Source organism: Oncorhynchus nerka, linkage group LG2 (genome assembly GCF_034236695.1).
Source record: "Oncorhynchus nerka isolate Pitt River linkage group LG2, Oner_Uvic_2.0, whole genome shotgun sequence".
Classification (NCBI taxonomy): domain Eukaryota; kingdom Metazoa; phylum Chordata; class Actinopteri; order Salmoniformes; family Salmonidae; genus Oncorhynchus; species Oncorhynchus nerka.
The window spans coordinates 31,396,124-31,409,500 of record NC_088397.1 but is presented as its reverse complement, the minus strand read 5'-3'; the positions used below and the strand labels follow the sequence as shown (position 1 = coordinate 31,409,500).

Here is a 13,377-nt window from a genome sequence, read left to right as displayed (position 1 = left end):
CGTGTGTAAATAGGTCTGCAAAAGGACAGTGAAGCCATGTTCTCATTGACACCCACAACCACATAAAATAGAGAAAAATAAAACTGACTTGGAATACAAAACTAAAAACAGACTTTGGCCTACGCAATACAATGTGTAACTTAGCCTGCAAACAAAGAGTGAAACTACAGCATACTAGCATGAACTTCCTTATCTGACCTCACATTTGCTCATCACTGCAAGGAAGCAGAGTGGCCACCGCAGACTCTCCCTGGTCACATGACCTGACATCATTTTGTGTTTCTCCGATGGAACATCTTTCCAATGCGTTTAAGGGTCCTCCTCCACCAACAGTCTGACAAGCCTATGGCTCCATGGGTTAGGTCATTCAATTGCAGAATTGGATAAGCCTAACAAGTGTTTTATTTCATTTTTATTTAGTCTACATGGAGGACGCATTGTCAAAGACCTTGTTCCCAAACAGCTGCTAATGGGTGAGTCGAGAGCAGTTAGGAAGGGACTAGGCGTTGCTCTCTGAGTTCCGACTGTGACTGGTTGTGGTGACTCAGCCACATCCATACACGGCTGTGAGGTGGGACGGGCACTGGTCAGACGTGACACGTTCGTTTGCTCCCTGCTCATCTAGGCTGTAGCGAAGAGAGGTATTCTGAGAAACTGACCTACCCACTAATGATGTGCTACCCCCAATGGAGATTGTCATGGTAGCGCATTTTGTCAGATGGAAACGTGTTCGCTCTTAAATTACAAACAGAGGGGTAGCTTTAAAATGAACACTTTGTAAAGCTACCTAGTTGCGACAATTGAATTCGGGAGATAAAGATGTTTACTTCATGATTATACCAAAATGTGCATATTTACAGTGACTAAAGCAGCATATTTTGTCTAGACGGTGCATTAGCGGTAGTTAGGTCTGATAGTCAGGACATAGGCATCTCTCCATGGCTGAGCAGGGCACAAACTGTCTGACAGAGACAGTGTGGCAGCAGGGTAAGGGGGGAGCACCACATCTCTTCCTGGGGCCCTGGGTTCTCCACTTTGATAGCTAGCAGCCTCTCGAAAGACATATGTGATCCCCTCACTGTCCAGATCCTATCTGGGTAATTGCCTTCCCAACACCACATGGTCCAGGGGAAAACAGCAAATGGGTTGGCAGGGCAGCCTGCCACACAGGACAGACATGGAGAGGAGGAGTGGTGTCTCAGGGACAAGTCAAGACTGTTAGGGCAAACCACACGGCCAAATGATACGTGTGTCTATTAACAGGTTAGAAGTCAAGACAACCAGTATGGTCTCTTTCCTTTGACTCGTCCGAAGCCAGAGCATTCCATTGGTTAACAAAGGGTGGGATTGAGAGATCAGTGCGCCGTTAATGCGGTATGTCGTTATCGCCGTTGCACAGGAAGTGGCGGATGCTGCAGTACAGGAGGACCACAGTGTCCTGCCCGACACAGCTAGCAGGGAACTGTCACTGATACAGCCCAAGATGGCGGCAGTATACTTATTTAACATTTGTAAAAATGAAAGGCCGAGTTAAACATTCTTCATTTTGTTAAACAAACGTTCTGAAGCCTGAGCGGAATGGGCCTACCTCTCTCAAGAGTAGAACGATCACTTTGTAACACAATCGTCAGAATCTAATTCCGACCATATTCTGTCGCCACACAAGGACAGAGGGGTAACTAGGGTGAATAGAGACATTTCAATGCTCAGAGCACAACTTTATTCTTACCAGCATAAATAGCACTATTCACCTAAGCTCACATCAGATTCACTGGAGAACTGAGTGTCTGCTAGTTTGTTTTTGTTATTTTCTTTCAATGTGTGTCCAGCCCTAGAAAACCAGGTGAGCTCCTAACTAATAAATTACCTTAAATTGGTCAGTCAAGTGCAAGGGAGGAGCGAAAACCCGCAGACACTCAGCAACTCCAGGAATTGAGCTTGACACCCCTGCTATAGGCCTATGTCTTATTACTTTGACATGTTCTAGAACTAGGACTGGGGATTCTCAAGGTGCAATGTCTTGTTTTTGAATGTCTTCAATGAAAGGAGATTCGGCCAATCCTCGGGAGAAAAAGAATAAGCTAGTGAGGGAGTGAGTGAGTGAGCCTCACCTGCCACGTTGACCTTCTCCGCATTGGAGGCGCTGGGGGTGGCCGTGCTGGTGCCGTTGGTCAGGTTAGCCCCCGTGCTGTTGTAGATGTTCTCCACCTTGGACTCCAGCTTGCCCAGCCGTACCATGATGTTGTCCAGGAGCACCGCCAGGGTCTTCTTCAGATCTGGAATAGGGAAACACAGTATAGCATGAAGCATAGATACCTCATATCAGTCTTACTGCTAACCAGCTAACTTAACTTGAGGCTAAAATATACAGTATAGTGTTTTCTATATTTCCCTTTCATTTTCCTATCATTTTAAGTGATCTCATGAATAGTCATTTTCAAATCTCAGATTGACTTTTTGAAGGACAAGGAGGAAACTACCGCATAGTGATATAATACCAGTGAGTCGCTCTCCGCGGTCCCGGTCAGAGAAAATGCTTTTCTATTCTTGTCTTCATAACTAGGCTAATCAATAGATCGTTATGGTGTGAGTAATCGGAGTATGCCTTGTATACCGAGACGGACCGTTCTTATTGGCTTTCCTCTGAAAAAAAGGAAAAACAAGGGGAGAGGATCAGCTTATTTCAGCGACCCCATTAAGTCATTGGATTTCATGCTGTCCGTTAAAGGACTCATTTCGATGTATAACTGAGCTGGCGGGTGTCTGAGAAGGACCTTGCTGCGTCATTTAGGTCTGTGCATTTCTAACGACATCTCCCGACTCCGGTAGCTAGCCAAAAGAAGGTGGGATGGACGATGGGATTGAAAAGACACTAAAGTAAACTGGCATCCACAATAGGTGTGTCCCCAATAACGTCTCCTTCCTGAAGTGTGCACTCGTTCAATACTCCCCACAAATCTAAGAGCATTGGATTGATTGCTGGAGGCATGGGCTAGCGGGAGTCTCCACCATGTTTCTTATACCACTCATCTCCTTTCAAATCAGTGAAGGGAAGTGAACAAACGCATATTTTGGGAGGGAAGGAGAGATAATTGGGACATAGCCCAGTAGCGGGCCAATAAGAGGTGAGATGGGATAGAAAGGACACGGTGAGCTGACATTCACAACGACATCATCTCTGTTTGTTTCAGTAGCATTTCAGGACTTGGTATGCAGGGCTTGGCATTTCAGTGTCCTAATGGTGTTAATCTGATATTTACCCTCCGGCAGCCATGAGGACATCAAGGCTGCATCCCTAATGGAACCCTATTCCCTATGGAGTACTACTTTTGACCAGGGCCTTCATGGCTCTTTGGCTCTACACAGCTCAAAGCAACTGAATAAAGTGTAACGATTCTAAAGCTACTGTATAACACGCAACACAAACTTGAGTGGCTTCAAATCCATTTGTTATAACTGTCAGATTTTGGGGATTATTGACATATTATTGTTCATGGTGGTGTTGTAAGAGCTCACGGTTGACCGATGTTGACTTGCAAGTGCAACACACATTTTGGCATTGGTTTCAATTTCAGTAGTTTGCATAGAACTCAGATTTTTTATTTATTTTTTTATCCAACATGCTTAACATATAGTTTATTGGTATGACCGAAGATCTTGTCACAAAACAGTTGATCAATTTTGACTTGCGAGACATTTTGTCACGTCATTAGTAGATACTAAGAAAATGAAATGTGACATGTCCCTTCTGCCCCCGAAATGTTTTCCTTTCCTCCCGCCGAACCAAGAATATTCCGGAATGTCGTCAACCTCATTAACATTCCATGAGGTGGTGGAGCCGTGAAGACAGCGATCGCACCCCGTCTGTCACACGTTAGCGCGGCGACTGCGGTGCAATTTCTCTGGCTGCATGTCGCATTTGATATGTCACTCCCTATCGCGCCAGAAAGACAGTGTGGAGGGAAACAGGCCTGTGTGCACCGCCGTGGTCAGGGAGCGAGGGAAGGGATGGGGAGGAGAGTTGGCGCGAGGGAGAGAGGGAAGCTGCAGCGTTTTGTCTGCTCTGCACGGCTACGTGGGGAGGAGATAAGCAGATGCCGGGAGGGAGCGCCGCTGCGTAAGACAAGGAAGAAATCAACTGGAAAGTTGGACTTTGTCCCAAATGACACCTTATTCCCTATATAGTGTAGTACTTTTGACAAGGACCCATATGACTCTGGTCCAAAGCAGTGCACTATGTCGGGAATTGAGTACCATTTGGGACAGAGCCCTGGAGTGGACCTGCCACTGCATCAGGCTGAACATAATTGCACACAATAGATTGTGTCCTCAGAAAACACAATGTGCTGAGCAGAAACCGCCCGGCCTAGCCTCCATCAACACAGACAGAGAGAAAGAAACACACTGCCCCCGGTCCAAACACCAAACACACTGCCCCAGGTCCAAGCACACTGCCCCAGGTCCAAGCACACTGCCCCAGGTCCAAGCACACTGCCCCAGGTCCAAAACACCAAACACACTGCCCCAGGTCCAAACACCAAACACACTGCCCCAGGTCCAAACACCAAACACACTGCCCCAGGTCCAAACACCAAACACACTGCCCCAGGTCCAAACACCAAACACACTGCCCCAGGTCCAAACACACTGCCCCAGGTCCAAACACACTGCCCCAGGTCCAAACACCAAACACACTGCCCCAGGTCCAAACACACTGCCCCAGGTCCAAACACACTGCCCCAGGTCCAAACACACTGCCCCAGGTCCAAACACACTGCCCCAGGTCCAAACAAACACACTGCCCCAGGTCCAAACACACTGCCCCAGGTCCAAACACACTGCCCCAGGTCCAAACAGTCCAAACACACTGCCCCAGGTCCAAACACCAAACACACTGCCCCAGGTCCAAACACACTGCCCCAGGTCCAAACACCAAACACACTGCCCTCGGTCCAAACACCAAACACACTCCATCCATCTCTCCCAAACCTGGACAAGGTAGAGTAGGCCATCTCCCCACATGGCTGATCTGTATGTGTGTGTAGCTAAATCCATGTGATAGATAAACTTACTGTCCGAAAAGCAAAGTACAATTCACAGCATCAGAACAATCAGAATTGGGTTTTGGGCCAAACTGTGGTAAAAAAATAATACTACCATTACATAGATACGTTGGATTAAAAGACAGTGGTGGTAGTATGGGTGATACCTTAGTTAATTATTCAAGTTCTTTGGTTCAGATCCTTTTCTAGACACCCACCTTCATTAAAAGCTACTGTTACAGAAGTGGATTGACGCAAGGCTGTGATTTTACTGTTTTATAGTCCCCAACTCCCCATTCATCGTTACCACCTGTCTGCTAAAAAAATTATAACTTAACTCGGTCTTCGTTCCATAAGCAAAAACGTTTCAAAATGAAACATGAGAGTTGAAATATGCATGCGAAAGCCTGACACGTCTGTTCTCCACAGGAGGCACCCATAGGGAGCGAGCAAAGCGGAGATTGCAGTCACGGCGCTTTACAGATACGGAGCTTTACAGATGTCAACTGTGTTAGCCGAGTCATGTCCTCACTCATGTCCGCAGCAAATGTCTACGATGAGCCGATGCGTGGTACATGATGAGCATGGAGTTAAACTGTGACTGTGTCCTAAAATGGCCCCCTATTCCCTATACAGGGCACTACTTTTGACCAGGGCCGATAGGGTTCTGGTCACATGAAGTGCACCGTAAAAGGGAATAAGGTGCCAACCTGTGTGCTCATTATTTCAGTGACCCTCATTGTCAGCCAAGCTTCGTCTTTCAAGAGACCGACCTACAAAACGAGTTCCCCGTTTGAATGATTGCAGCCTAAACACACCGCGTGAGTAGACAGAACAGACAACAGCAGACCAAGCAAACTAAGAGAACCATTATAGGTTAATAAATACAATTCAAATTCAGACTAATTTGAATGGTTGTAAAAATGGGGAACCAGCCCAGATGTTTAATAAACTTGGTTCAGTTAACAAAGTAGGTCAACAACTGAATTTTTTTAAATTTAAAGACACAATCTGTCATTTCAACAGCCTGACCTTGTCACTTTGTTTGGTGAACAAAGATGGGGCTTGGGAAATGTAACCGCTCAAAATTCATAGATGGGAGCTCCATAAAAATCAACATGAGAGTTTTAAACATACTGTACAGTATTTTGAAACTAGGCGGGGGGAAAAAATGATATTACAAAGACTCGGATGAAAGCAACACTTCCAAAGAAAATATATTATATTGGAGACAATGCACTAAAATAACTTTCCCATCATTTTCTGATATGTGGTGTACAAATCCACAGAGATTTTCATTTGCTTAGAGTCGGACTGACAGACGGGGAGACTAATCCATATTTCTATGCAGCTGTGTGCTCGCTCGTGGCCTTAGTGATATTACACAGTATCACATCACAGTCCACATGCACAAATCCCACAACACTGATGTGAGCTGATGGCAGATGTAAGAAATGCACGCATGTTGTAATTATAGTGACCTTACAGATACTATATCACCATTGCCAAGTAACCACATGATGTGATGTAATGCTTTTATAATCTCGAGGAACTCTACTTACCATACACAAAGTGAAATGTGTCCCTCGCTATCAAATACATATCTGAACTGCACTTTATGTCTGGTAAGTAAGAGTTCCTAGAGATTATAAATATGCTTTTGTTGACAGGAATGTTTTTTTGGGCTGAAGCCAGCTATACTGGGTTATGGTTCTCGACTACTACTTCTCAGTGTGTCAAATCGGAGGGCCCGTTGTCCGGACCTCTGGCAGTCTCTATGGGGGTGCCACAGGGTTCACTTCTCGGGCCGACTCTTTTCTCTGTATACATCAATGATGTCGCTCTTGCTGCTGGTGATTCTCTAATCCACCTCTATGCAGATGACACCATTCTGTACACATCTGGCCCTTCTTTGGACACTGTGCTAACAAACCTCCAAACGAGCTTCAATGCCATACAACACTCCTTCCATGGCCTCCAACTGCTTTTAAAACGCTAGTAAAACTAAGTGCATGCTTTTCAACCGATCGCTGCCCGCACACTCCCGTCCGACTAGCATCACTACTCTGGACGGTTCTGACGTAGAATATGTGGACAACTACAAATACCTAGGTGTCTGGCTAGACTGTAAACTCTCCTTCCAGACTCACATTAAGCATCTCCAATCCAAAATTGAATCTGGAATCGGCTTCCTATTTCTGAACAAAGCCTGACCATCCTACCGATCCTTGACTTCAGCGATGTCATTTACAAAATAGCCTCCAACACTCTACTCAACAAATTGGATGCAGTCTATCACAGTGCCATCCGTTTTGTCACCAAAGCCCCATATACTACCCACCACTGCGAACTGTATGCTCTCGTTGGCTGGCCCTCGCTACATATTCGTCGCCAAACCCACTGGCTCCAGGTCATCTATAAGTCTTTGCTTGGTAAAGCCCCGCCTTATCTCAGCTCACTGATCACCATAGCAACACCCACCCGTAGCACACGCTCCAGCAGGTATATTTCACTGGTCATCCCCAAAGCCAACACTTCCTTTGGCCGCCTTTCCTTCCAGTTCTCTGCTGCCAATGACTGGAACAAATTGCAAAAATCTCTGAAGCTGGAGTCTTATATCTCCCTCTCTAACTTTAAGCATCAGCTGTCAGAGCAGCTTACCGATCACTGTACCTGTACACAACCAATCTGCAAATAGCACACCCAACTACCTCATCCCCATATTATTACTTACCCTCTTACACCCAATGTCTCTACCTGTGCATCATCATCTGCACATCTATCACTCCAGTGTTAATGCTAAATTGTAATTATTTCACCTCTATGGCCCATTTATTGCCTTACCTCCCTACTCTTCTACATTTGTACACACCGTACATAGATTTTTCTATTGTGCTATTGACTGTATGTTTGTTTATGTGTAACCCCAGTTGTTGTCGCACTGCTTTGCTTTATCTTGTCCAGGTCACAGTTGTAAATGAGAGGTTAAATAAAGGTGAAATAAATAAATATTTTTCCATGGCCACCCACCAGAACAATGCACAACTCAGGGAGTCCAACCAATACACACACTCCCGATGTTGTGTCCCAAAGCTATGTTCAGTTATGCAGTTAGTGCAGCTTCCTCATAATTTGACCATCATTCCAGTCTATTACAGAAGGCGTCTCTCGCACTCTCTTATTTATTTAACCTTTCTTTTTAAACAAGAAGTCATGCTGAGATCAAGGTCTCTTTCCCAGATAAGCCCTGTATACACATCGATATACACAAAAAGCAAAACATAAATCATTGAAAACACATTCTTCAGTAAAAAAAAGGTCCTCAATCAGCCTTTTGAATTGCCCAAGAGGCACAAATTCATTCCATTTTTAGAGAGCCTTGGAGATCATTCCACGAGTAAGGTGCAAAAAAAGTTCAAGCAGATTGGCCTAACTCAGTGGAGATGGAAGGGATAGAGTTAGCCATCCCTGAAAACCGGCTCTGATCTGATATCTTGTACGTCTAACTTAACAATGAAGTAAGGTATGGTGGACGTTTATGCAGGAGGGCGTTACAAACAAAACGAGTAAAATCCATCGATCTACTTGACTTCAAAGAGGACCAACCTACTGTACTTTCTGATACAGAAAACGGTGATGTGTACTGAACCTATCGGGCAGTAATAAAGCCTAGTTTGCTATGATAAACTGCGTCTAATAGCTTCAATACAGTGGCAGCTGCATTCAGATATACAATAACGCCATAGTCTATAACCGGTATGAATGTCGACTAAATCATTTTGTTTTCTGCTACTTAATGAAAGGCATGACCTATTCCTATAAAATAAGCTCCTTTTCATTCTTAATTTCTTAACTTACTCATCAACATGCTTTAATGAAAGATGGGTTTTCGTCAATCCAGATATTTATCAACTTTATAACCTCTTCTCACAAAAGGAAAGCGTGGAAACAGGTTGGCTGGAATTGTTTAGTTCAATGCTTCTCTCTTTTCAGTCCAAATTTCAATCTACTCAAACGAATAAACAATGTTCAGTGCACCACATAAACCACCAGACCGAGTCAGTCTTGATACAATATTTCATTAACGTGCACTCAGATTTTATGGGTAATTTACTGAGAGCAGAGAGGAAGCCATAATTCCCCTTAAATGCGTTAATGTCATATCGAGATGAATCCTAGATCTGCAGAGAGTGTACAAATACTGCAGCGTGAGGACATTTTTCCCCTTAGTACTTTTATTTAATCAAAAGCATTTAACAACAAAAAAAAAGGCTTCCTAGACCGTATCATTATGTTACTATGGCAGAGAGTAAACAGTGTTCCAGTCTCAAGAAGTACATTAAAGATTGAGACATGTTCAAATGAGAGAAAAAAACAAAAAAAACAAACAGGAAAACTGGTTTCATCCAGTCCATTATAAACTGGTTCCAGACTGGTTCTTTAGACCTAGGTCAAGACGGGACACAATGCCCCAAACAACATCTTCTGACTCAATATGAATGTTTTCCCTACCAACGCATATATCTGCCACTGGTTTCAACGGCTAGCTTTGTTGCCAAAACAGGGTTTTGGCTTCTACTGTTTTCCATTTGTATTTTCGATGCCAGGGGGCGTGGATGTTGCTGTGGGAGCTTTTGCGCCCGACTGGAAAAGCAAACTAGGGAAAGACTGCCTTGTCCAATGTAATCTTTTAGTTCATTACAGCTGGATTTAAAAAAAAAAATCTGTTATATACACTGACATTATTACATCATATAAACATATACTCCACTTGGTGCATTAATTAAGTTTATTCATTTGAATTAAAGTTCAGGCAATTGACAGAATATTATGAATCTGTTCTGAAGAGACCATATCACAGATCTTTTGTCTCATTGCCTCCCGAATAATAATGTTTGCAGCAACAACTCATTTCATGCTTTTCTGGAGATAATTAATGACATGATTAAGCAATTAGCCCATTACATTGAGCTGATATCATTATACCGGTCTGGGATAAAGCTTAGGATTTCTTTCAACACTCTCATCCAGGTCATTTAAAAACAGGTCGGAGAGCACCGGGCTGATAGAACAACCGACTTCTCGGTTGCGTCACAAATGGCATCCTACTCCTAATTTAGTGCACTACTTTTGACAGGGCCCATAGTAAGTAGGGGATAGGATGCCATTTGGGACGCGTCCCGGATCTGTACGACCAAGGGTTTCACCAAGGCAGATGCTTCAACACTCTGCATCAATGTTTTAACACAGACCCTAAGGGGAACAAGGAGCAGCTAAATGCTCCGTGTTCGCCAGTCAGTACTCTTTGAGGTCTGGCGATTAGCAGACTGTGGCAGAAGAACGGAGGTTGATAGGCCTACTCGGTGTTTCTGAGATAGGCGGGAGGCTTCCTGCCTGACAAACGCCGGTATATTGAATTTTTACAGGCTAAAAGAGTCTTAAGACCAATCATATTAGGCGTGGCCTTTTCAGAGAGCTACTTTCCGGGACCAGTGACGGTTGGTTGGTTGCCTGGTCATTTTACAGCATCTTCTGGTTTTTCGCCGTCCATTAGAATGTGTTCAGCGTAATCAATTCCAATCTCATGTTTCTAAGGAAGCCTCTCATTGACCCAAACGGGTCTATTAACGGCGTGAATAACTTATTGACGGCTGTTTGCGGGGCGTTAATAGATTATGGCGGAAAGCAGCTGCATCAGCGTATCACTCACCTCTGTTTGCGCAAGTCAAGTTACTGGCTGGCTAGCCCTCTAATACTTTACTTTCCTCTATCCAATGAGGCAGCACCCTACTGTAGACAAAATGTACATTTTTCTCTCTCTTCCTCTTTCTTGTCTTCCCCGTTGTCTATGGTTGCATTACAACCACGATACAATTAAAATATAAAACGCTTATAAACAGCCTACATTATGCATTTTGTATGATCTGTATGTGAGAGGATGTATAGGGCTGGCTATTTTGACTTTAAAAAGGCACTTCTACTTAGCCTACATAGTAAATCAATTCAGCCTGTCCTTATTCAATAGCAGTGTGTTCTCTAACGGAGGTTGATCAAATATTGCAGCACTACCAACAACTGTCAAATCAGAACTCCATTCAATAAAACATACCAAGTGAATGAATGGAACATTCCCAGTGTACCAGAGCCATTCTATTTTGAAGAGAGCGCAAAAAGGACGGAGAACACTACTTGCGCAGTGCTCTGTACTCACCATAGGCCGTCATGGTTCCCACGTAGGGCCCGTCCATGACACTCTGGTTCTCCTCGGCCAGGGCCTTGATGTAGCGCTTGCTGAGCTCCAGGATCTGCTGTCGCAGCATGGTGCTGCTCTCGTGCGTGGCCCGCTGCTGGATGGTGAAGTGGAGCAGCATCATGCCCCAGATGAAGCCAAAGCTCACCAGGAAGAAGCCCAGCTTCTGGGACGACAGCTTCCACAGGTAGGCCGAGGCCATGGCGAGCGCGGCCCGCAGCTCGACTGGCAAGAGTGACTGTGTCTGTGCGTGAGGGACAGTGGGTGGAAGAGACTGAGTCGGAGTGGCAGGAGAGTTCAGAAGGGGAGGCGGGGCATGGTGGCGCTTGGGGTAGTTTAGCCGCTATGGTTCTGTTTGGACTCTTCACCACTCCTCACCAGTGGGCTCTACTTCTTTGGCCCATCTTTATCAGTCACTCCCACCGGGTTGACTGGCCAAGCTGCATTCTGTAAGAGAGGAGATGAGATAAGGCTGTTAAGAGGCACTCAAGAGTCAGAAAACACTGCAGTTCCAGAAGCAAAAGGAGGAGTATTTACATGTGCATTCCCAAGGCGGGTGTTAGCTACTGTAGCTATAGCCATCAAATGTTTCCCCTATATTCATTTTGCACAGCGCCACACTTTGCCAAGATGAGCTTTTAAAGGGATAGTCCGAGATTTTGGCAACTAAGCCCTTTTCCTACTTACGTAAAGTCAGATGAACTCATGGATAACCCTTATGTCTCTGCCATCTGCATCTAAAAACCATGTGCATACCACACAAACAAACACACACTATAGACAACCTTCTGTCCTTGCTGCAATGCGTTACAAACAACATGCTATAAAATGGGACCACTTTGATTCAGGTTTGTTTCGATTAAACAGCAGGAGCTAGAACTGCGCCCTGAAACGTGTGCCAAGAACTAAACGGAGAGAGACAAACAAAATGTATCAAAGCTGACAAATCCCTGCTGCTAAGAAGATTCTCATGCAAAAAAAAGATGCAGTCAGCGTGAAGTGAAAATGGTGAATAATCGCATCGTCTCCACAGGGAAATATAACCCAACCCAGTCTCTCTTCAGAGTTAAGCCTACTTCAATTTCTGTTAAACATCCTAAAGAAAGCTAAATTGTATTTTATGTTGTCTCTGTCTATGTTCAAACCTGTAAGGTCTACTGTGTAATGATTTTCACAAGAATACTATTATGCCGATAGCTTGGCTACAAGAAACTGAATGAGTGGGCAGGTTACCCTTAGGACTACCGGACAAAAAAATTTAAAAAACTTTCCATGACACAAAACCATACCGCAAGTCAACTTTAGTAGAGGTACGAGGAGTTGGGACTTGTAAATATTTCAGTGATACAGTTTAGGGGGGAAATAAACCACAGTATACCTGCCCACTCAAGGATGGAGAAAAACAGGACGTTTCGCTCTCGCGTGAAATGGCAATCCTTCTTGCCCATCATCTTCAGCCAAGAGGTGAGGCTATTTCGTAAGGCACCCGAAAACTCTCGCTAACCATAAGACCTTCATAAGCCTCTTAGTGAAAGCAATGTATTGAGGGAGAGAGAAATGGAAGGGGAGAGACGAGAGCGATGATAAGCAGGCCTACACTAGAGAAATGGAACATGTGAAATAAGGCCGCTAATATGGAGAGTTACGACATGTAATCTACACTAGAGAAACGGAAAGTTTGAAATTAAATAAAGGGCACTTTATAAAATGGGACAATTGACGGCTACAATATGCAAAGTAGTAGTAGCATTTGTACGGGTAATGTAAAGAAGTAACTGATCCACATTAAAGTTATACATTTATCGTTCAACATATCGGTATCATGATAATTCAGCCAATTTATCGTGATATGGATTTTTGTCCATATCACTCCACTATTGCAGCATATGTATTCACAGGGCTAGTCAGAAGTAGTGCACTACATGGGGGGAATAGGGCTTAATTTAGGACGTAGACAGGCAGCCTTAAGCCTAGGTGTCCTTCACACTGTTGTTTCATCATCATCATCCTCCTCCTCAGGCCAGCGAAGGAAGCTAGTTACATCCATGGTCTGTTCAGTCAGGCTCCTCAGGTTTCTGCACAAAC

The 13,377-nt window shown here is 44.4% G+C and overlaps 1 protein-coding gene across 1 annotated transcript in view; it reads right to left on the bottom strand.

Moving 5' to 3' along the window:
* LOC115134299 (alpha-1,6-mannosylglycoprotein 6-beta-N-acetylglucosaminyltransferase A-like) overlaps positions 1 to 13,377 on the bottom strand; it is a 116,374-nt gene that overhangs the window by 85,888 nt on the left and 17,109 nt on the right. Inside the window, exons 2-3 of the mRNA XM_029668131.2 lie at positions 11,254 to 11,739; positions 2,112 to 2,276 (exon numbers count right to left, since the gene is read on the bottom strand). Coding sequence (XP_029523991.1) covers positions 2,112 to 2,276; positions 11,254 to 11,494 — 406 coding nt within the window. The 5' untranslated portion in view covers positions 11,495 to 11,739. The remainder of the gene's footprint in view (positions 1 to 2,111; positions 2,277 to 11,253; positions 11,740 to 13,377) is intronic.